The 23,617-nt window shown below is 38.8% G+C and overlaps 2 protein-coding genes across 15 annotated transcripts in view; one reads left to right on the top strand and one right to left on the bottom strand.

Annotated features, from left to right (window-relative positions):
• LOC147179979 (protein FAM184A-like) overlaps positions 1-23,617 on the top strand; it is a 49,179-nt gene that overhangs the window by 25,020 nt on the left and 542 nt on the right. For 3 of the 14 annotated variants that reach the window (XM_086067277.1, XM_086067274.1, XM_086067267.1), the window contains 9 exons: positions 617-714; positions 1,903-2,056; positions 2,916-3,043; positions 3,109-3,293; positions 4,539-4,685; positions 4,766-4,883; positions 4,962-5,066; positions 6,569-6,888; positions 13,527-14,047. In XM_086067277.1, coding sequence (XP_085923403.1) covers positions 617-714; positions 1,903-2,056; positions 2,916-3,043; positions 3,109-3,293; positions 4,539-4,685; positions 4,766-4,883; positions 4,962-5,066; positions 6,569-6,888; positions 13,527-13,572 — 1,301 coding nt within the window. In that variant the 3' untranslated portion in view covers positions 13,573-14,047. Of the gene's footprint in view, positions 1-616; positions 715-1,902; positions 2,057-2,915; positions 3,044-3,108; positions 3,294-4,538; positions 4,686-4,765; positions 4,884-4,961; positions 5,067-6,568; positions 11,613-13,526; positions 14,048-14,933; positions 15,468-16,180; positions 16,226-23,121; positions 23,280-23,617 lie in introns of those variants that run through there. The other 11 variants (XM_086067268.1, XM_086067269.1, XM_086067273.1 and 8 more) reach the window with 11 other exon arrangements.
• On the bottom strand, positions 16,111-23,224 carry pln2 (phospholamban 2). Its single transcript, XM_086067281.1, has 2 exons — positions 23,115-23,224; positions 16,111-16,745 (listed from the first exon to the last, which is right to left on the bottom strand). The coding sequence occupies exon 2, from the start codon at positions 16,622-16,624 to the stop codon at positions 16,463-16,465; it is 162 nt and encodes a 53-aa protein (XP_085923407.1). The 5' UTR covers positions 16,625-16,745; positions 23,115-23,224; the 3' UTR covers positions 16,111-16,462.

Here is a 23,617-nt window from a genome sequence, read left to right as displayed (position 1 = left end):
ACAAAACAAGAAAATGTTTAAGCGTAAAAAATATTAAGTATCATTTTTGCAAGTTCCTTTTGGATGAAACAAAATTTATTAAATTAGTTATTTTAAAATAAAAAGGTGCAAATGTATACATTAAAACATTTTTAATAATAATCTTTTTTTCTTCTTTTATTTTACAATTATGCTGATTTTGTAATTGTGGAGTATTAATAATTGAAATTGTAATTGGATTTTGATTAAATGCACAGTTGTTTGAATGGCAACAACTGGGTTATGTTTTTTTCTTTTCTTTTCTTTTCTTTTTTTTTTTTGGAAAGATGTTTGTGTTTTCTTTTTACATCCAAGAAATTCAGGGCACTCAGGGCGACTTGCCAGGCTTCCCATTCTGTCTCCCACAGTTTTTTTTTTTCATTTTCATTTTATTTTCATTTTTATATTTCTTTGGTGTGTTGTGACGATGAAGACAAATTCCTTGTGTATTTTACATACGTGGCCAATAAAGGTGATTCTGATTTTGATTCTGGACCTTCTATCATTTAATTAAGGAACTTTTACATTGCTGATAGCTCACATCATGTCAGGTTTGTGTATGAACGTGATTGTTTACGGCCACGTTTATGATTCCCAGAGATGCAGAGAGAGCATCAGAGGAGGGAACATCGACTACAAGAGGCTCACTGCTGCGCACTGAGTACTATGGAGGAGGCTCGGCAGCACCAGATCCGGGTACAAATACGCAGTACACACAATACAAACAAGGCAAACGACACTGAACAAAAAGGCTGAGGTTAAAACGTCGCTTTGTTGTTTGTTTATCAACTTAGTTCACAACAGTCATTTCAACAGAGTAAAATAGGCCCTTGTTGTTCACCCTAGTAAATATTGGTACGTTTTGGGGCAAATTTAGGCTCTGAAAAACGGATTAATTATTGAGTGGAATCTGGATACAGGCTTGGATCCAGGAATTCGTTTTTACCAAACTGAAACGTGCAAGTAATGAAGCACAACATTATCTAAAGTAATTTCCTCCAGAGAGGAAATTATAGCGTTGAGTAGCTGCTTTGGAAAGGCTGAGCCGGGTTGATCAATTTATCCGACAAAAACCAATTTCTTTGTGGAAAGCCAGAGAATGAGTTACAAGCAAGTGAGGAAATTACCAACTGGAGAGAATGGACGGACTAAGTCAAATGTTTTATTTCTTTAATTTTCCTCATTTCCTTGCTAAACGGTTCCAAAAAAATTGAAGTAGCCCAATTGCTCATTGTTGCCTTAATGACTAATGTGCTACGATAATATATTTGTGGCAGAAACCTTTCATGCACAATAAATGATTAATGAGATCTTGATTGCCCCATTGAACAAAATGATGAGCGGGCCTTCCTTGCTTTATTTTAAATGTTACTTCAGTTTCTGAAGGCTGAGCGAGATGGAAAAAAGTACATCGTTGTTTTGATGACATTTTCTTATCCTGGCGTTCTGCCGTTATATTTTCCACTTTGCTGCAGTAAATCAGGAACAGTTGGGTCAAAAATAACCCAACTATGGGTAAAAAAATGGACCGATCCTCTACTTTGGTCAATTTGACCCAACTTTGAGTCAAGAAATGGGCCTTTTAAAACTCATAAATATTGGTCGGACCGGTTACTTGGGTAAAAAAAAAAAGGGGTCATTTTGTATATAAGAAGCCAGAAAGTTGGGTCAAATTGACCCATCAAGTGGATCAGTCCATTTTTGATCCATAATTGGGTTACTTTTAACCCAACTGTTTTTAGAGTGCATTCCATTCCATTCTATTCTATTCTAGTCTACGTCACCTTGCGAGTAAGGTTTCTGATGTCATAGGAATGTTTTTCGGCTCCTTTTCCCCTTCGCGCTTTATACTTTCTTCCTCCTCTTGCTCCCGGTCACCGTCAGGCCCTAGAGGAGCGTCTGAAGCAGGAGCAGAGAGAGGAGGTTCATGCGCTGAAGGAGGCCCACAGGAGGACCTTTGACATCCTCAGACAGCAGTCAGATCAGGAGCTGCAGACGCTGCGATTTGAACTGGAAGATGAGGGCAAAGCCAAGCTGGGTAGACGCTACATGCAAATTGTTTGTTTGGACTTGGATGGTGATGTCATGCAGACGATATTTGCTTCTAGATCTATGGTGTCAAAATGAGTGCGTTCATTTTGAGTTCATTTAAAGTTCCTTTAACACCGCTATTTTTTTTTTTAAACGTGCGATTAATGACTGCCCCTTACTTGGAAAGCCTGTACTGGGGCAGCAGACACGTCCACATCAAAATTTTGCAGTAACAAATTGAATAATAATGCGTATATTTGTGGAGACTGGGGTCAAGTTGTATTTTACAATTTTAAAAATGTGCAAAATATCACTAGCAATATGTAATATGAAAGAAAAATGCAATGATGCCATCTCGTGGCAGAAAAATTACCTCAACACAAATCAATACCACACTCATTTTTTACAGTACAGTACATCTTTTTAATTTTGACTAAATTGTATGAATTATGATGACATTTACTGTATCAATGACTAATAGATGCAGCCATATTTCTATTCTCAAGAGCATGAAAACTTGGGGGGAAAAATATTGTACATTTTATTGTACATTTAGAACTGAAATAAAATTTGCGATTAATCGTGAGTTAACTATTGAAGTCATGCGATTAATTACGATAAAAAATGTTAATCGTCTGACACCCCTAATTTCTATATTTTGGAAAATTGCATCCCCCACTCTGCATTCACTGTAATTGTTAAATTTCAACAAGTCGGCTTGTTAGTAATTTGTTTCACTCATGTAAGACCTATATTGCATGGCGCTTCCCTGTTACGAATAGGAATGTTCAATCTTTCTCTGGATTTACCGTAGTCATTCACTCAATGATTTGAAAGCAGCTGAAGGTTTCGTTTCTTTGTGGCAGCGTCACTCCGTGCTGAGCTCAATCACCTCCACGCCACAGCTATCGAGCATCTAAAGCAGATCCACCTGAAAGAAAATTCTATTGCCAAAAGGGAGCTGGAGAAGGCCATGGAGCATAGTCGCCAACAGGTAACTCAGCAGTTCGCAGCTTCCGGGAGCTCAACCTGACTTTTCCCATTCTCTGCTTTATGCAGGAGCAAGAGTTGCTGGTTCGTATCTCCGACTTGCAGTCGGAGGTGTGTTCCCGTAACAACCGCATCACAGATCTGGACCACGAGATCCACACTTTGAACGAGACTATCGACACTTTGACCCGAGAACTGGAGTTGAAAGGCAAAGAGGTGCTTCGGGTCCGCAGTGGAGCTAATCATCAGATAAGGTACTGCATGCTAACTCTTTTTTTACATTCTGTGTCGTGAATGAGTACATAGGAATCATTTGCAGACCAAAATCTAATGCCTGATATAAAATTACATCCGTGATACAATACATGGCGTTGTTGTTGCAAAGTTATGCTTTCGATTAGTCAGTTTAGCCAACTGCTAACAAACAATGCAAAACACCTGACACGTGCTAACAAATAGAATTGGGCTTGCGTTATTGCCCTATAAATCATTAATATTTTAATACAAACAAAGCAACATATGTGGACAAATAATCCACGTATGAGCCATATGTAGGTTATACTGCCCTCTGGTGGCCAATGCAAACACAACAGAAAGAGCAGAGCATTGTCTGTTGAATTGAAAGCATAAAATGTGGCTAAAATTGTTTATTTAAATTTTATTAAATTTTGTCAACACTGCATGATTTTGTAAACAACATTTTAGAGTTATTTTTGTCTTATTAGAAACACATTTAAAATGTGTGTGTGGGGGGGCTAGAACAGATTAATTGCATTTCCATTCATTTACATGGGGAAAGTTGATCTGGGATGTGTTTTGAGTTGAGATCTGGCAATGAAAGTAATTGAACTTGTATCTCAAGGCACCACTGTATTATTTAATGTTTTCATTGATTGACAGGGTTGGCAGGGTTACTTTTAAAATGTATTCAGTTACAGTTACAAGTTACCTGCTAAAAAATGTAGTAAGTAATGTAATCCAAGTACCATACTATTAAAGTAATGTAACTATTACTTTGGATTACCTTTGGATTACTCCAATACCAAGTATGCTCATGAAGTCAAAACAAAACAAGAATATCACCACAATTTTATATTTCTATACAGTGCGCTCCTCCTATTTGCAGGTGATAGGGACCCGGGCAGCCTACCAATAGCAAAAAATCCTTGTATAATTGGCAACCATTGAAATGCAAGTACAGTATAGATATATTGATATATTGATTGATTGGTTGAATTCATTGTAGGATTTGTAATCCCTCAAAATAATCTCAATTTTTAATAAATGTACCTGTAATCTGATGACATGTTTTTTCCTGTAACTGTAAGGGATTACAGTTACTTTTTATTCTTATCTGATTACGTAACGGCGGTACATGTATTCCGTTACTCCCCACGCCTGGTGATTGATGAATGGATGGATAGACCGATGGATTGAGCAACATGATCATCCGTTTTGATGATGAGTTTGCGTAAGTGTTACGTGTGTGGGTTCCGCAGGGCTCATGAGCAAGACTTTGCTAAGAGGCAAGAGAGGGAACTGGGAGAGCTCAGTGTGGTCCATCACAGAGAGACTCATATCATGCTGGCAGACTTCAACAAGGCTCAGGAGGTCCTCAAAGACAAGATCACTGCTTTGCAAATAATGTAAGAACCAGTAAGAACGCTTCTCACAATTCCCATCCTGCCTCGCATCACCTTTTCCTCTTGTTTGTCTCCTTTTCTAGTCTGGGGGGGACAGAAGAGAAGTTGAGGAACCGAGAGAGCCGTCCTGAAGATCTGCATCTTATCGCCGAGCTTCGTGAGATGGTCACAGAGAGAGAGGCTTTGGTGAAAAAGCTGGTGGTGAGTCAACTGATATCTGTTTTTGTGTGAGAGACTTTCAGTTTCCGCTATTGTGTTGTTGTTGCTGTTTTTAAACAGGACGACAAAAAGTTTTACCAGTTGGAGCTTGTCAACAGAGAGACGGGCTTCAGCAAGGTCTTCAACTCCAGTGCCAATGTTGGGGTCATTAACCCTCTAATCAAGGTCAGTGAGTGTGTCGGACATCATCAGTCTGTGCCAGATGACAAAGTCCTTGCACTAATCGTGCGTGTTCTGCAGTGTATCTGCATGTTTGCATGTGATACGTGTGTTACGACACATACACGACTCAATAGTTTGTTATTGTAACCTGTATGTCTTACTATCAAGATGTAAAATCACAGCCCATTAGCAGAGAAATGTATCTGCTGTGCAATCTTTCAGTCCAATATCACATTAATTATTTATTATTATACATATATTAATTGATATATATTATTATAATTAAAAATTGTCATTTAATCTACTGCAATAATTATTTAGGGTTACATTACCTTTCAGTAGTTGACGCCCCAATAATCCCCCCTCTACCATAATGTTCATAATGTTTACTATTACTCATAAATACAGGGGGGGGGGGGGTAGTTGGCCGGTTTTCTATAGACTTCCTATTGGATTTTGTCCAAATACTTTTTTCTTTTTTTTTTTACCCCACTCTATACCACAATGTGGCATTTTAGGGCATTTCAGAAATACCATATAAACCACGTATGGGCATTTCTGTCTTTAAATGAGACATATTCATTCTAAAAACATTCCGAAAACATATTTATTACATGGCGGGTTCTGTTTGCAAAGCTGCTCATCAAACATGGCACCACGTATCAAAATACTGAGTGTTCATCAAAAATGAGACTGAGGTTTTATTTGTCATCAGTATTTTTGTTATTGTAGCATTACTCAATTTGAACATTAACGTTGCTCTTAAATATAGTGAAATAAAATAATGAGTTAGTTAAATTGTATTGGGATTGATAAGGAAAATAAATGTTAAAAAACAATATTTTGAACATGAAGGTGGTTGGCAACCTTAAACATTTTTTGACAATAATATGTGACCTCACTAGTCTAAACATGACATTCTGATTAATATTACATTTGTGGAATATGAAGCAAAATCCAGCCATTTTTATTCATCTCAAGGGGCGGCCATTTTGCCATTTGCTGTCGAATGAAGATGACATCACAGTTGCTCAAGGCTCAGGCAACGACCAATCACAGCCCACCTGTTTTCTGAAGCCGCGCTGTGATTGGTTGTTACCTGAGACCTGAGTAACAATGATGTAATTTTCACTCGACAGCAAGTGACAAAATGGCCGCCCCCTGAGAAGGATAAAAACGGCTGGATTTTGCTGCTTAACTCATATTCCACTAACACAATATTAACCAGAATAGCATATTTAGATTCGTGGGGCTGCATATAAGATATTATTGTAAAAAAAAAAAGTGACGGTGATTCTTTTGGTGTACTACTGCCCTCATTTTTAGTTCTCTTTAAGTAGTTAAAATGAACAAGAAATCATCAATTTGTCCGTTTGTGTACGACAGGCAGTGTAGAGAAAAGCAGCATGTTTCTGTGCAACGCCACCTCCGTACTAAATTGCTGTCTTGCTTACCATGCAGTATCCCCCCCCAACCCCGACACGCCTCTCTATGTTTGTGTGTAGTCAAAACCAGGCAGCCAATCAGATCAACGCTTGGCCAGCTTTCCTAGCCAGTCAGCTCTCCGATTCGTCAGCCCTCCCACCGTGAGTCGTGCGAGCGAGGAAGCGGAGGGTCGGGAAGTGGAGGAGGTAGGACCGGGCTCATTTGCGCCTCCCCACTCCCCCCTCCAACGCTCCCTCCCCCGGCTTAAGAAAGCCCCGCCGCTCCTCCGCCCCTTCCTTCACATCCCTCAGCATCCGCCACCTCTTCCTCCTCATCCCCCGCCAAGTCACGCTCATCCTCTTCATCCTCAAGAGCCGCAACATCAGGCAAGTTGTAGGAGGTGAGAACGCTTGTGTGACTTGCTGCCTCGGCTGCCTTCGGATGATGCGGCGGCCATGTTTTGCTGCCCCCACTCCTCACTGTCTTACACCTTCCATTTGAGTTTTCCTTACAACCATCCTCACCCTTGTGTTAACCCCCTCGCCCCCAAACCTTAAAGGAGTGCTCTTTCAGGCAAATTTAAGACCCCGTCCTGTTTTGATATGCGGAGCGCGTCGCTCTCAGTTGACCTCACTCTTGTTGCGTAATTCTTCATTGACAGGAATACATTTTTAAAATGCACCAAAAATAACCACGACAATAAGGAACCCGCCGTAATCAAAAAATCATGACTTAATTAATCAACCATTTTTGTAGTGATTATACTTCTATCTTATAATTCCATCTCTCCACCAAATTACAATTACAGCCTTTGAGACGTTCTTCAAATCTCACTCCGCTCTTAGTTGCTTGGCCAAATTTACAAATGAGTCCCGGCGGGAATTCAAATTTATAGCAACAAGAAAGCACAGGCTGCAAATATGAGACTCAAGATAACATCCATAATATCTTTTCTTTCTCTCAGAGTGGACCTATGAGCATCCATAATGGAAACTGTGAAGGACAAACACTAAAATCTGACTCATCAGGAGAAAAATAACATATTCAGCTCCCAAAAGGTTTTAAGCAACGAGTAAATTTATTCTGCTAAACTGGCTAAACGACTCTAATTTGCACCGGTAGGTTATTCGTTTTTGCTCATAAGTTTACACACCCTGGCAAAATTTGTGAAAAATGGCAATTTGGGGGGGATAATAAATAAATACTAACTTGAACATTGGCTCCCTGATAAGTTTCCTCCCCCAAAAAATATGGGCGAGAGAGAGAGAGAGAGAGAGAGCGCACTCACGCTGGTTTATGCTGCATGACGTAAGAGAGAAGAGCCCCCTTGTGGCAGGAAAGTAGCGGTGCAGCTACAATGACGAGGAGGGCTAAAACTAGCGTTTATCCGTCTACTTTCCACCCAAGAGCATTGACAGTCACTTTTGATGAAAAGGACATGATATACATGCGCTAGGTGGACACGTTGGATTGCAGATAAAGTGTCAGGAGGGCTTTATTTTTTTTAACACGATGCTGCTACGTGGAATTACCCCCTCTTACATTGGTGAGTGCTTACAAATCTGATCTTACAAAGGCTTTACAAGTTTGTACAATACGGATTTGTTTCCCCTTTATGTGTGCTGAAAATGCCATCAAAGTTAGCCGTTTCACACAAGTCTTGCAGTGTTATTTAGGTACGTTAGCAACTTAGCAGCTGCTAATTGGGCTGCGGCCGCCATCATTTATGCCGTTAAAAAGTCATCTTTAAAGTGTTGGTCAGTTTTGCGTGTGGTAACAGTGTCTGCTGATTCAGCCACCATGTACAAAGTGCTTCACCAACTACGCATTAATTCTTCTGTTGGTGGTCCACAACAGCTGTCAATCATTGTTAAAGTGTGCCGTTTGCCGTGTACTCAAATTGACAGACGCGTTTTCTACGCTCCCAAAATGGTTGCGCTAACGGCCATTTTGGGGCGTGTGAAATCAATGTCCGGATCTCGTTTGATCTCGTCATACATCTGATTTGGAAGCGCTATGAGGATGAGACTAGTAGCAATATTGTTTATTCTGCCATTGGCCAGGGAACGGCGTGGGATCTTGGAGGTTGAAGTACGTTATTTTAAACTGAAAAAGTTTCCTTTCTGTGTTGACGCACTGGAGTAGGCTACGCTGCGATACGTTTGAATGATCAAGATAAATCATGATATACTGTAAGTGCACGCCACTTATCATTTTTGATCAAATCAGATTTTTCATTTGTTGGACTATGACGAAAAGTACATTGCGTAACCCATTCAAGTTGATTTGCTCGCTAATGTCAATACGAATAGCGGATGCAGCAAACCAGAGCGCTGATACACAAACACACATTACAAAAGATGCCAGACTATGTACACTTATGAGCACAGCTGCATGTGTGGACCTGTGAGTCTTTAGTGTGCTCGTTTGGTGTGTTTTTATGGCATGTTTGTGTTGTTGGTGATCCTGGAGGACGACAGTTTGTATTTGTTCTTACATAAATGAATGCAAATGTGAGGTCATGTGACGTATTGCCTCTGATACGACGCCACCGATATGACGACACGTGCATGTCTGACACTGTCTCACCCCGCCCCGTCATTTTAACGGATGTTTTTATTCCCTCCGTAGCCTTCATGAGGCAAATGCAGCGGCGTCAATGGAGACAGGGAATATCAAAGATTACACTGCAAAAAAAGAGCAGCTGTATGCTGACTACTTCTCTTTCTGATGAGCAAATGGCAATTGTGTCAAACGGGGGATGCAATGTTGACACAACTAAATTTGGACAACGATTCAAGTGAAGATAGCAGAATTGTAACGTAAGTGTCAATCATCACCAAGATGAGCGAGACATGAATATTTCTCCTCGTGTTTTGCACATGATATGTGTGGTTGATGTGAAGTCATTATAGGGTCAATAAGCAAGAATTTTTCGAACGCTGCTTTCGGCCTCCTCTGACCAATTTTAGCTTGCTGTCTCATTGCATTGACTGCACATTGAGTGCAACCTCCGAGCTCACTGTGAGGCACCTCAGCAGTCTGGGGAGGGGAATCATTGACTTTATTATTTTATTTTATTTTTTTAACAATTCTAATATTTATACTATAACAAACAACTGTTTTTATGGTCTGTCATCAGGCCAGAGACATGTAGCGAAGAAGTTGTAACTGGTGATCTTTTCTGCTTTTATTGATCAGGTTCCACATTGAACTGGTTTGCTATGTGTCTCTGTCTGCACTCCAGACCGTAAGCATGCAAAAACAGAGCACTTTAAAAAAATAAAATAAAAATAAAAGAAGAAGCTGCTGTTGCTCACTCGAAATGTCTTGGTGTGTTACCCATGAAAAAAAAAAAAAAAAACTTGACTTGAAGGTTTGCACTGTTCTTGTAAGTTTTTTTTCTCTTTTTTTAAGTGTGAAATTTTATGATGTCCATACAGTATCCGGCACAGTTTCCAATTGCATGATCATCATCTGCCCGGACGAATCATTTTTATTGTTTTTATGGGAAGAAAAGTGAGTCACCAAGAAAAACTGATGTTGCTTAAAAAAACTCGTAATTGACATCTTTCCATGTACCAAAAGATCACACAGTGGCATATTAACCAAGTGACATTTTTAGTGGTGAACTGTCAGATTGCAGGAAGTTTGCTGCCCTGATAGGCCCGCTAGTCCTCTCTTCCAATATCATCAAATCATGTTTTTTTTTTTTGTTGAACTTGTTTTGCCTTCATCGCCAACTCTCGCCTCATCTTCTATCTTCTTTCATTCTCAAACAGTAACTCATTGTACTTTTAAGGGTACAATAACTTGAAACTTGAATTTGCCTGTATCTTTTTGTTCCTTTAAAGTAATAATTAGGTCTATACAGTATGCTGTATGGTCATATTGATTTAACCTTGAGGGACAGAAATGGACATTCACTGTAGCCCTTTTTCTGACAGTGTATCTTCCATCTGCTACATTTTTGCTGTTTCCCCTTGTAGCACCCGAGAATGCAATAATTTCCTGAAAATGTAATAAAATTTGCACTTAACATGATCAAACATGTAATGAAACCCAATCATGTAATAATTGCACCAATAATGTAATAACAATTCTGACTGATATTGTATGAACATTAGAGCTGTCAAGATTAATCGACTATTTTAATAATCGAGTAATCATTTGGAGCCATTTTTTAAAATTTAGAGTGGTCCAAATCCTCTGATGTCAGCATATCAACAGGAATTGTTGACTGATTTTTGTTTTTCTTCATGAAAGAAAACTGATGATCTTCCGTGTTTAATCAAAATAAAACACTTGCAAACATTTGTTTCTACTTTGGAAAACAATGACCGAAAATAGTACAACATCAATTGTAAAAGTATGAAATAATCAAATCACTGGTTAATGAACAGTAATCAGAGCGGGGGGGAAACTTTTGTAATGCAAAATTCAAATGAATCCGATTAGTCGATTAATCGATAGATTAATCGGATCTAAAAAATATTCGACAGTGACAGCACTAATAAACTTTTTTTTTTTTACCAATAATATTTTATCACATTATCATGAGATCATATCCCAGAAGTCTGGGGCAGAGCAGTAATAATCAAGTGGGCGGAGCTTACATTGATTAACTCTCTGTGGAGGTTGTTTAACACTGAATAAATCAACTCTGTCAAGTAACTCCAACACAGACCTCCATATAAATCAGACTGTGTTAAAAATTGAATAACAACTCTAAAGCATTTAACACCAACATTTTAACACTTCAAATTTTCAAGAAAAAAATGTAGAACTTTGGGCTGAAAATGAAGATGTCTATTACATTATGTTAAGTTTTACATGGTCAGTTTTGAGAACAAAAAAGACCCACTTGAAAATGTCATCCCCAATACATTATCGGTAAAAGTGTTACTGCAATATCAGTCAGGATGTTTTATTACATTATTGGTGAAGTTATTGCATTATTGGGTTTTGATACATTTTTGATCGTGTTCAACTTTTATTCCATTTTCAGGAAATTAATACATAATAGTGTACTACACTCCTTTGTGAAGCCAAGTCGCATCAATGCTTAGAGGGAGCTGAAAGGCTTTTTTTTCGAAGCTAATAAAAAATGGATCTGAGAATGTATCTTTGCAAATCCCAAGTGTTGGTCCAGACATCATTTTGGACGTCAATCCATCTTCCTGAGCATCATCATGCTTCTACACTACACTATTCTTTCCTTCTGAACTTTATGAACAGGACAATGAATACAGAAGATTGTATCGTTTCATACACTGAACCACAGTTGGTTCGTTCCACTTTGTACACTGTGATGACACACTGAGCTGTGATGACGTTCAAAATTTGGGTCCTGTGTAATTACTTCTTTGCATCGAATTGCACTTCATTTTTTTTTCACGTTCCTTTTCGACGATGATAGAAGGTTCAACGTTTGTCTCCTGAGCATTGTTGACTTTGTTCAGATCAAGAAGCACATCCTAGATTTTTGTAAATATATGTAATCAATCCTCTGTTGTGGTTGAATGTTTTCAGATGTTCACAAATAATACAAACTAGAAACATACACTCACTTCCAAAAGTTAGGAAAGGTCAAATTTCACTTTTTAAGATTTTGGCTTTTGTTTTCAAAATGTTTATTTCCCTCGATTTTGTTTCTTTGCATCCATCGTCTTCCAGCTGAAGGGCCGGAAATTATTATGAAACATTTCTTCATCAAACGTCCCAACTAGCAAAAGCAGTGCCAGTAACACTTCATGTGAAAATTCCTTCAATTGCCATTGTGGCAAATCCAGGTCCAGAAAGTAAAAACCCTGCCGCAGTTTGGCTTTAGCCTCGGGTGCTAGCTAGCTAGCTCCCTAGCTAGCTCCCTGGGTGCTTGTTTCTCTGCGAGGGAGCTAGCACGAGGGGCTAAAGCCAAACTGTGGCAGGGTTTTTACTTTCTGGACCTGGATTTGCCACCTCTGCATTTAATATATAGGATATATTTACCTGTGTGAGAATCTGATGCGTCCCGTGAAAGTCTTCTCAAAATGTAACAGCTGAGGCGCGACTCATGTGAAACGATCGAACACTGCCGCCCGTGAACCATAAACAGCAACTCCTTTGGATAAACGGAGTCTTTTATTTGTGTGGTGTTATATAAAGTGCGGTCCAAGGCTTGCTTCCATTCACTTTCAACTTCCTGTTGTCAAACTGCAAAAAGAAGGTGATTGTAGTCACTGTCAGTATGAAAACCTACCTGACATTTGGCGCCCACGTTTGCATTTTGAGCTGAGTTGAAAGTGGATCATCCTTGCGACTTATATGCTTTTGTTTGTCTTGATGTAAATGTACAACAATTATAGCAATGTTTATATTTACATCATTTCTGTTGTATGTTATCAAACAGTAAAACTCTGATTGTGACCTTTCGGCTTTGGTGTGAGGTGATTTTTAGGCAAATTTTACATTGCTTGTTATTTAATGTAACTTGAAAAGCACTAGCTGGTTGCTATATGCGAAACGGTGTGCCGACATTACACCCACCTAAAATACCTTCAAGTGAAGTCACACTGAGGTGATATGATGATGCAACATTTTAGGTATAGATTGATTTATGAAGAGAAATGTGGTTTTGAAAATGCATTCAGGGAATTTCAATTATGCAAATTACAGCCCGTGATGAATAAATGAAGTTGTTTGTAACCAGTAGTCACGCTTCGTCCCCATTTAAAAAGTAGCTGAACCAAAATTTGTCGAAAACTTTCTATTGTATTTTAAATGTGCATATCTTCATTGCAAGCTGTTGTTTACCATTGAGTAAGTGGTTATTATAAAAAATAACAAAATGTTGAAAACATCATCTACATTCACGCAGGCCTACTAGCTTATGGGGGCCGCGGTGATGCGGTAAATGTGAGACAATACATTTTTAGGTCTTCATTTCCCCTTCTGAGAGCTCAGTATTATTCATTCGGCAACCTTCCCATATCAGCATGTCATCATTGCTCTCTTTTTTCTCTCTCTCCTTTAATTCAACTGAAACCTGTTAATTCCAAGACCCTTCACCTTAACCGGATACTTCAGAGTCCCGCCAGAGTCGTGAAGTTTTCAGGAGACCAGAAGAAGGACCAAAGGAAGGGAAGATGAAGCAAAGTGAAATCCAACACCAACCAGTCACCAACCTCCACCCACGGAGTTACAAATCCAGAATCTTTCAACAACCCCAGATACATCTGAATTTTAACAGGAGTAGGGAGACATCAAGAGACCAGAGGAAAGACTAAAGGAAGGAAGGAATGATAAATTAAGCAGAGTGAGACCCACCAACGCCAACCTCCACTGATTCAACGACCAGTGGGAGAAGCACATTGTTTGAGTTTCAGTAGATGCCTGTGTGGTGGATCTGGCATGCATGAGAACCTCCACCAAAGAGGGGAGCTGTTGATTTTTAGGTCTTTTTACTCTTGTGAGTGTGTGAATTTGCAAGAATGCAATGTGTATTTCCCAGTTCCGCCTCAATATGCAGCTTTATTCACTAAGAAAACCATACATAGACTTGCCAAAATGCTGGAACGCTTAACTGGACAGAGGTGGCAAATCCAGGTCCAGCAAGTAAAAACCTTGCCACAGTTTGGCTTCAGCCCCAGGTGCTAGCTAGCTAGCTCCCTAGCTAGCTCCCATGGTGCTTGTTTATCTTTTAGGGAGCTTGCTAGCAAGCATCACGGGCTAAAGCCAAACTGTGGCAGGTTTTTTACTTTCTGGACCTGGATTTGCCACCTCTGCCAGTTAAGCGCTCCAGCATTTTGGTATGCCTGAAAATATATTTCTAAATAAAAATTTCAGCCCCTCTTTGTATCTGTCAAGCCTCTCTATAGCCCCAGGAGACAAAAAAATAAATAAATCCTGAAGCCATCCCTGCAAATGTCAAACAGAATCCACATCTCCACAATCACAACTTTTCTGAAAATCATAAAATGCCATCTTGCTTGGGTATGTATTATACCTTATATTGCTACCATATATGTGCGCCAACATCAATGCAACATCAGCCTAAAATCATGTCCAATCACTAATTTTTAGATGCTAAAACATTGCTCATTTATTACGCTATCATTAATTTAAAGCCATCCACATTAGTCTGCGCTGACACCGGCCACCAAAGACTTTAATCATTTCCAAAGCAGATGAACATGGTGACGTCAAACTCTTCCAAAGGTCTTAGAGCCACGAGTGATGCAATTATTGAAACAAAGAGCTAACTACGCAGTTTATTGGGCGGAAATGAATCTGCACGATGTTTACCTTTGTAGCTGACCAGTTCCAATTCTTACTGAAGCATTATTACAATGATCCATTTAGCAAAACAGGTTTGCACAAATGTATCGAGTCAAAATATTTCTACATTCATGTTGCATGCACGGCTGTTCAGATCAAGGGAAGAGGTAGTTTTTTTTTTTTTTACAGCACATCTCTGCAAAATTCATTTTCATCTTCCAGCCGACACATTTCAACGACTTTGATGTCACTTCTGGATCTGCAGCTGATGATTTTGCCCATCCACCATGGTGAATGCATGAATTATTTTGTTTAATTCTTATTCCTTGAGCAATAATAGTGTACTGTGTTTTGACTAGTGCTGGGACGTAGTGTTAATTTTGTTAACAAAAAATAATTAAATCAACACATTTTTCACTGGACTAAAACCCTCATTAATAAACAATAACCGGGACTAAATCAGTATGCATTTTTGTGGACTAATGAAGACCAGACGAAAATGTACTTCACTTAATAAAAACTGGACTAAAATCTATGAATATTTTAGCTCATGAACAAAAACAAGAAAAAAATTATATGGTTTTGAAAAATCTTGTCTGCTAATCTGTCACTGTTGCACTGTCATGTGACACACAGTGACACTCCCCCTTTTCAAATCTGCAGCTAGCGAGGGAAACATGCAAAAACACATGGGACAGACAGGAGGTGGATTCACCGTGAACGGTAAAAAAAAAAAAAAATATATATATATATATATATAGTTATACACATCAATCCAATGGCTATAACGTTCCAACAATAATGTTAATCCGACCGCTAACTAATGCAGGCTAACTTGCTAGCTCCTAGCATGGAGCTATAGTAGCCACTTGTTGACATACTTTACTTGTGTGTCAAGTTGTTTTATCATCAAAGAGATGAGAGAACATTTTACGTGAAATAGTTTTAGATCCAAAATGTTCAACATTATATGCTGACAAAACATAAAAGTGATTGTCCTGACTAAAAATAGACTACCGGTAAAACGTTGACAATTTTGACTAAAGCTAGACGATGTTTTCTTGGACTAAAATAAAGACTAAAATGGTAGATTTATAGTTGACTAAAAATTGACGAAATCAAAACAGGATGAGGTTGACTAACTAATAAAAACTAACAAGCGTGATTGAAACTGGACTAAAACTGAGACTACATTTTTGCTTTCAACATTTTGGTGTTTAGTTCTCCTTAAAGTATCCCAGATTTATGTACTATATACCGTGTCCCTCACTGAAAATGACTTACAAATCTCATTTCCTGCAATGAGTGTCATTTGAATGGCGTCAGGCATGTGAATGTCACCTCAAACAGCAAATGATGTTCTCACTGACGCCATTGTTGCTTTGTGTTTATTGAAACGTGTACATCAAGTGATGAATTTCATCTTTCGTTCTCAGGATGGGAGCGTGACATAAAGCAACCCGTGGAAGTCCTGAGTAGCTGTGAGTTTCACACATGTTTTTTTTTTGCGTGTTTTTTTTACAGTTAATGTGGCACATTGTTTGTAGTAAATGTGCAAAAAATTCCCAACTGTTTACTGCGGGTAGGTGCACACTGTAGCTCACTCATCCTTCAGTTGAAATTAATTGCACCGAGTCGGTGACAGCGGCAGAGAGACATGCAGTCACACAAGGAGTGGATCAGTGAAGTGTGAGGGTGCCCGGTCCACAGACGCGACATCAGCTGCTCAGCAGGACGATGATGTAGATGAGGAGCAGGCAGATGAGGATGAGGGTGAAGTTGACAAAGAGCTCCTGCAGGTTCCTCTTAACCTGCGGGGTCACCTCGATTTGGGACGCACGGCGGATGGCCGACTTGGTGATGTGCTGGACGCGCTCCATGTTTGGACCGTTGCGGTTAGCTCGAGCTGAAGAGAGGCAACGGCGAGGAAATCAGGACATGAAGGTAGCGCAGGTGTGGAGTTCGGGTTCGGACTGCTTTTGCAGCACAACGCTTTTATCTCTGCGGGTGAAAGAAAAAAGGAAGAAGTGTCATGATAACAAACGTTTCAAGCAGGGGTGTCAGGCGAGTTTGTAAATTTTTAATCATAATTGCATGACTTCAATAATTAACTCACGATTAATCACTAATTTTATATCTGTTCTAAATGTACAATAAAATGTACAAAAAAATATTAGTTTTAAGTTTTCATACAAAAAATGTTAAACTAATAGAAATATGGCTGCATCTTTTCGTCATTAATAGTAATCTCATAACTCAAATTGAGCTAAGATTAAGAAGATGCACCATACTGTAAAAAAACGAGTGTGATTTGTGTTAATTTTGCTGCCACTAGATGGCATAATTGCATTTGTAAGACGGTGACAGCTCAGTGCATTTTTTTTTTCATATTAACTCATTCACTGCCAAAAATTCATTTGAACTATTTCTATTAGTTAATTTTTTTTTTCCACTTTTGCTAACAAGAGTATGAAAACCTAGAGAAAAAATTATTAATTGTTAGTTAACTAGTGAAGTCATGTGATTAATTACAATTAAAAATTGTAATCGCCTGACGGGCCTAATTAAAAAAATAAAATAAATTAAGGGGCATTTAATCGTAATTAATCGCATGATAATTGTATATCTGTTATAAATGTACAATAAAAAAATATAGGTTTTCATTTAAAAAAATGAAATGAAAAAAATGTTAAACTAATAGAAATACTTTACATGAATTTTTTACGTCTATAGTCGTCAATGGCAGTGAATGAGGTAAGAACTATCTAATCTTTAACATGAAGTAACTTTTCAAATTGTTCAATATGCAACAAATATATGCATTATTATTAAATGTATTACTGCTCAATTTTGACGTGGACTTGTCTGCTGCGTTGCGACTGAAATTCCCCCAGTACAGGCTTTCCAAGTAAGGGGGGGTCATTAATCTATTTTAACAAATTAATGGCGTCAAAGATACTCTAAATTAACTAAAAATGAACTTACTGATTTTGACACTCCTCGTTTCAAGTAATATATAGTAATACAAGTCATAGTATCACCCAGACACAAATGTACACAAAACTTTATGTACTTAATGTAAGGGCTCTAGTGCAGATTGAGCAAGGCGTGGAGTCTGGAGTTTTTGACCTTGTAAAAAGTACAAAATGTGACTTTGGACAAGTGGCAGGTCATTCTAACATAGTCTGCTGAGTCACCACAAGTGTCAAGTCAACTAACTTCTGCCAGTGTCAGGCCCTTTAATGAAAAGCTGAAAACAATCTAGATTCTCAGTCATCCAGTTTGTGGTCATTTGCAAAAGTAGAACGGAGGCAACGAGATTCTTCTCTGTAGATGCGGCTTTTAAGACGGCCATTATCCATCTCAACTTTATTTAAAGAGCACTTTAAACAACCAAAGTGCTCGACATGAAATACAAATCATAATTATAAAAACGGAGTTAAAACATATGCTTTATTACATAAAAACAGTAAACACAATAAAACACTAAAACAATTCAGTTTTATTCGTTCGGGTTAAAATCAAGACAACTGGACATGTCTTATGTGTGGTATATATTTTACTCTTAATCCAAAAGGCTTCTTCAAATCAACACAAAGGGCCTATTTTGTGAAATTTCAGTAATCCCTAGCGCCATCTAGTGATAGCATCAGGAGCACGCACCAAATTTCTCAAGCCTACCACCAATTCTTATAATTCCCAATACCACCCAAGCTAACTACATTTGCGAAGTTGTCCTTTAGGCATCCGTAGCAGGAAGATGGCGGCGAAACATGGCAGCTCTAGTAAAGTGAGACTACAGCCATTTAATAAAATTTGTGATTACTAAACCTATGATTATATAAAAAACAAAGTAAATATTTTTTTGCATACTATTGACAAAAACTGTCGGTTTTTAACCCATTCACTGCCATTGACGGCTATAAACGTTAAAAATTATTTTTTGAACAATTTCTATTAGTTTAAAAAAAAAATCCACTTTTGTTAACAAGAGTATGAAAATATGAAAATACATTTAGGACATATATAAAATTTGTGATTAATTGCCTGACGAGATGAGTATAAAAAATTTGGGGCGTCAGACTCGTAATTAATCGTCAGGCTCGTAATTAATTGCATGACTTCAATAGTTAACTCACAATTAATCACAAATTTTATATCTGTTCTAAATGTATAATAAATAAAACAAATCTAGGTTTTCATACTCTTGTTAACAAAAGTAATAGAAATAGTTTCAATGATATTTTTTTTACGTCTATAACCGTCAATGGCAGTGAATGAGTTAAAATAATCGCTGACTGCCCCTTTAATCCACCCGATGGGTATCTGTGAAAGTGCCGACTGAAGTTGGCATTTTCCGGCCTTGGTGGAGGTTTGCGCTCAGCTGTCATTCTCCAAACAGAACGGTCCATTTGTGACCGATTCCGCCTTTCGAAAGTGTCAATCGAGCTGAACTGCGCGCTCAACAACTCATCGGCATTCAGCACTCTCCTCTCACTCGCTCCCTTGTGATCATGTGACCTGGGCTGTGGCATAGCACACGGTGTGATGATAAGAGAACTGCCCGCAGGCGCCAGCTGAGGTCTGACGATGCCAGACCAGCGGGAGTGGCAGCATGGACGTCACGGCAACAATGCCAGGTCAAAGTCGCCACGGCTGCTTTTACGCGTTTCCCCAGCATGGTCACGCGGCAAAAAGTCTGCCGAGCTTGATGGGAGATGAACGCCAGCACACGGGATGACATTTGAAATGTCAACCGCTTTTATGATCCCATGCGGGATTTTCCTCTAAACAATGCCAATGCGACAAGGTGGCCATGCTTTTGTATTAGCAGCTGCTGCTAACAGTGGCCATCTTGCGCTTCCTATGTCACTCCTGCCAAGTTCTTTGCTTTTATTACTGGCTAGTCATCTTTGAAAGATTTGTGTATGGCACTACTGTATTTTTATCATTCTGATTTGATTCTTCCCCCCTGAACTCTTGAGTCGCTGATTATAACTCGACGTGTCAGCACCTCGTCCAGCCTCCGCAAGATTACGATTTTTAAGTGCGCCGGTCTGCTCGTACCTCCAACCTCTGGCCTGGCTTAGGCATTGTTCAAATTATTGGAAGGAATATAATATGTGGAACAGTGTGGACAAAAGTATTGAGACACTCTCTATTACACCTTCTAGAAGTGAAGCATTTTAATCCAGAAGAGCATTTCAGGTTTCACATGTGTAGGTCGAGGTGGGCGCTTTCCAAGGTTGTCCTCAACAAACGCATCCAAATATGCTTTTATGGGCCTCGCTGTTTACGCTTGGGAAAAGTCATGCTGGAACAGAAACGGGCCTTCCCCAAACTGTTACACGAAGCAGAATGGCCGTAATGTCTTGCTGAAGAATTATTAAGAGGCAACAAAATGCCTGATTGGTGACGTGATTAGGATTAGGGATAGGCAAGTACCGTTACCAGGTATCGGGCCAATACCCGTCCTTAGTGACGTAAAATCACATATTTTGATTGGAACTTCTTCTGACGACTTGATTCTTAGTTTCTTTATATATTTGTTTATTTATTTATTAAAATTCATGTATTGGGGGGGGGGGGGAAATAATTTAAAATTTATTTTAATTTCATGTAATCTTAAGAAAAAAAACGCTATCCTGGCATATGTACAGTTGTGCTTGAAAGTTTACCTATGAGCGCACTGTATGATGAGAAAAAGGCTTAATGCCCATAAAAAACAAAATACTTTGGCGATTGTTTTGATATTTTCAGAGGTTAAAGTTGACATGAGTAGAGATGTGCATGCGAATTTTGCTGACAATTCATGACATTTTTGTGTCATCAAGCAACGTTTAGCTTTTGTACACCTACAGTTGTGCTCATAAATCTACATACCCCAAGGTTACGTAAACTTGTAGCTCTTTCTTTAAAATGGAACCAGTGATCATGAATGTGAAACTTGCAAGGTCTGAAATTTCACAAGTTCAAGTTGTAACACAATTATCGACCTTAAAGTAAGAAAATGTTAAAGCCTTTAAGAGGAACCCCGATTGTGATTGTAAGTTTGCTCTATATTCTCCTATAAAGAAAGCAAGGTCAGCCTCTTTAGCGTTCCTAAAGGGACGATCAAAACTCTTGAATGTGAATGACGAGAGCACGGCGTGGGTGACTCTACTGATCGCCTGTTGTTTCTTTAGGAACGCTACGAGTTTCACATTGCTCGGCAGAGAGCCAGCCGCCATTCTACATAATTAACGCACTGAGTGCGTTGCGACGTAAATAACAATGGTGGCATATGTCCAAATAAAGTTTCTACAAAATGTATTAAACTGGAAATGATTTTGGAAAAATTTATCTCATAGATACGCTAGTAACAACTAAGGGTGTGAATTGCCAAGTTCCTGGCGATTCGATTCGTATCACGATTCATAGGTCACGATTCGATTCGATGCCGATTCATCCCGATACAAATCTATAAATTGATTGTTGCGATTTTTTTTTTTTACTCAAATTTAGTCAACTTCTACATGTAAACTGTAAGATTTGTATGAAAATGTATTTATTTATCAGAAAATTCTGGCTCATAACTGAGCATCTGCATTTAACAAACAGGTTGCAGTCCGTTTCATGTTTGAACAGCACTGAAATTAAATATTAAGGCTTAATGTTCCATTAATATAACATTCTTCCATGCTTAATGTGTGAATCCTAACCCTAAGTAAGACGTTTTGCTCAATATTTCCATAAAAAAATTGATGTTTAAAAATCAATTCGGCCGCATATTGAATCGATTCGAAAATTGCCCGCTGTAATATCGCAATATATTGCCGACCCCTAGTAACAACCAAATAAATAATATAGAGTAAACTTGTCCTTATAGTCGGCATTCCTTTTTAAGCTTTTATAAAGACTTAAAACATGTGATTCATGATCAGACCAACTAACTTGGCAAATGATAACTCGATCATAACTACCCGCTGATCAATGAGTATAATGTAATTGCGCCCCTCAATGAAGCTGTTCTTTATTTTTCTCGGTTCATTCCAATTTTTCTTTTTAGTCAAATGGAATTCCAAATTTCTTATGTCATCCCTAACTTTTTGTCATTTCAGAAATATACCTGTGACAGCATAGAAGTGACAATGTCACATAATCCAAGTGTTGAGTCAGACAGTCAGCTGTCCCTTTGCGGAACAATGTGCCAAGTAATCCTCGCTTTCTCGCCGCTAATGAGTGAAAATAATTCAGTGTTGCCAGTAAATCCGAGGAGCTTTCGACGCCTATGCTAAATTCAGCACCCGTCTAGACAAAATAGATTTTAAATCTTCATTTTTCAGCAAGTCATCTCTGTGTCGCCACTTTATTTGGCCTTGATACATTTTTGTCAGTCTGGCTGGCTTATTGTTCATTCTCAAGCAGGCGTTCTGAAAAATAATTTTCCGTCTTTGTTTTCATTTCAGGATGAGGCGACAGTCAGTGAGCAAGACTATGAACACAAACGGCTATTGTTAGCTCCTCTTCACATGGCATCAGTCCAGTGTGGCTGTGAAGCGTCATGTGGTTGCTTGTGAAAGTAAAAAAAAAGATAGAAAAAAAAAAGTCTTGTTGATCATGTCCGCAGAAGTGATCACATGCTTCTCAAAGAACACGAGGCGAGCTATGACATCATCATTTCAAGATGAGATGGATTTGGGGCAACAGCTGACGGGTGCCACTGCTTTCCTTTATCTTTAGACCCATTCATAGTTTCCATCAAACTGCGTTTCAGCTGCTACGGAAACTCGACACGCGTTGCCGAGATGAGTCAAAGTGATGATGGAGAAGTCATGAAGGAAAACATGTTTGATGACCGCTAAGCTCGTTTTGTAAGTCAATGAGCTGATGTGCTTTGGATGTTATTTAGCGACAAAGCTGCAAGCACTCGTCACCGCGTCAAGTACAGCGATGGAAATCCAAACCTTATCATAATGTACGTTTTTATTGACAATGTCAAGAGTCATTTAACAGATTGTTCATCATTGTGGTGGAAGTTTGCGCCGCATCTTAGCAGAGGTATTTTGCACTTAGTGGAAGGATGCTTTACAGTTCCACATCTGTACAAACAAATGAATAAATATACTATTAATTGAATTCCTCTCTGAAAGACTCAAAACAACTGAGCACAATTAGATTAATGTAACTCCAAAATGTGGGACTACAGCTCTTGTATTGATCTCATTAGATGGAGTAGGCGTACCTAATGAAGTAACGGAAAAGTCGTGTCATTTGCTAGAAAGTGATTCAAAGCCTCCCAAAAACTAAAATCTCGCCTCCTGCCCCGCAAGCAACAGAAACTACTGACATGCATCCTCTTGATTGTGTAAGGCTGTTGTTGCTTCTTACCTTGCAGATGGGAGCAGGTTTGACTGGTGCTTGAGAGAGCAAGAAATGTCGGATATTCAAGGCTGTAAACACACGAGGGGGAGCGAGCGAGAGAGAGAGAGAGAGGAGAGAGAGAAAGTCATCAATCTTGAAACAGGAAGGCTCACCAATCCCCAACAAGAAAAAGTACGTCGGCAGTTACACTTTTTTAACTTATTGGATTTAGACCAAATTACTAAGTGTTCAACAATAAAAATACAACTGAAAAGTAGAAAACAACATTCCCTGCTCTGGTCCAGAAATATAAGAAAAAAATCTCAACTTAATCACTAAAGTCAATGACATTGTTTATTGGATATGATTTCACACTGACTTTTAAAAAAAAAAAGATTTTTTTTTAAGTGAACTAACTGGACATGAAATGTTAATCCTCTAAAAAAGCTGGGAAGAAACTGCAGTCAGTGGTGAAGACAAACACTGTGAATTAAAGATAATACAAATGTTTTCTCGGCAGGTACATGAGA

This window comes from Leptonotus elevatus, chromosome 2 (genome assembly GCF_054856555.1).
Source record: "Leptonotus elevatus isolate MCC_2025b chromosome 2, RoL_Lele_1.0, whole genome shotgun sequence".
Lineage (NCBI taxonomy): Eukaryota > Metazoa > Chordata > Actinopteri > Syngnathiformes > Syngnathidae > Leptonotus > Leptonotus elevatus.
The sequence above is the reverse complement of the archived record's forward strand: the minus strand, read 5'-3'. Positions and strand labels throughout refer to the sequence as shown.

Bases quoted from the DNA above. Each gene is read 5' to 3' on its own strand.
- pln2 (XM_086067281.1), bottom strand. From the start codon at position 16,624: ATGGAGCGCGTCCAGCACATCACCAAGTCGGCCATCCGCCGTGCGTCC.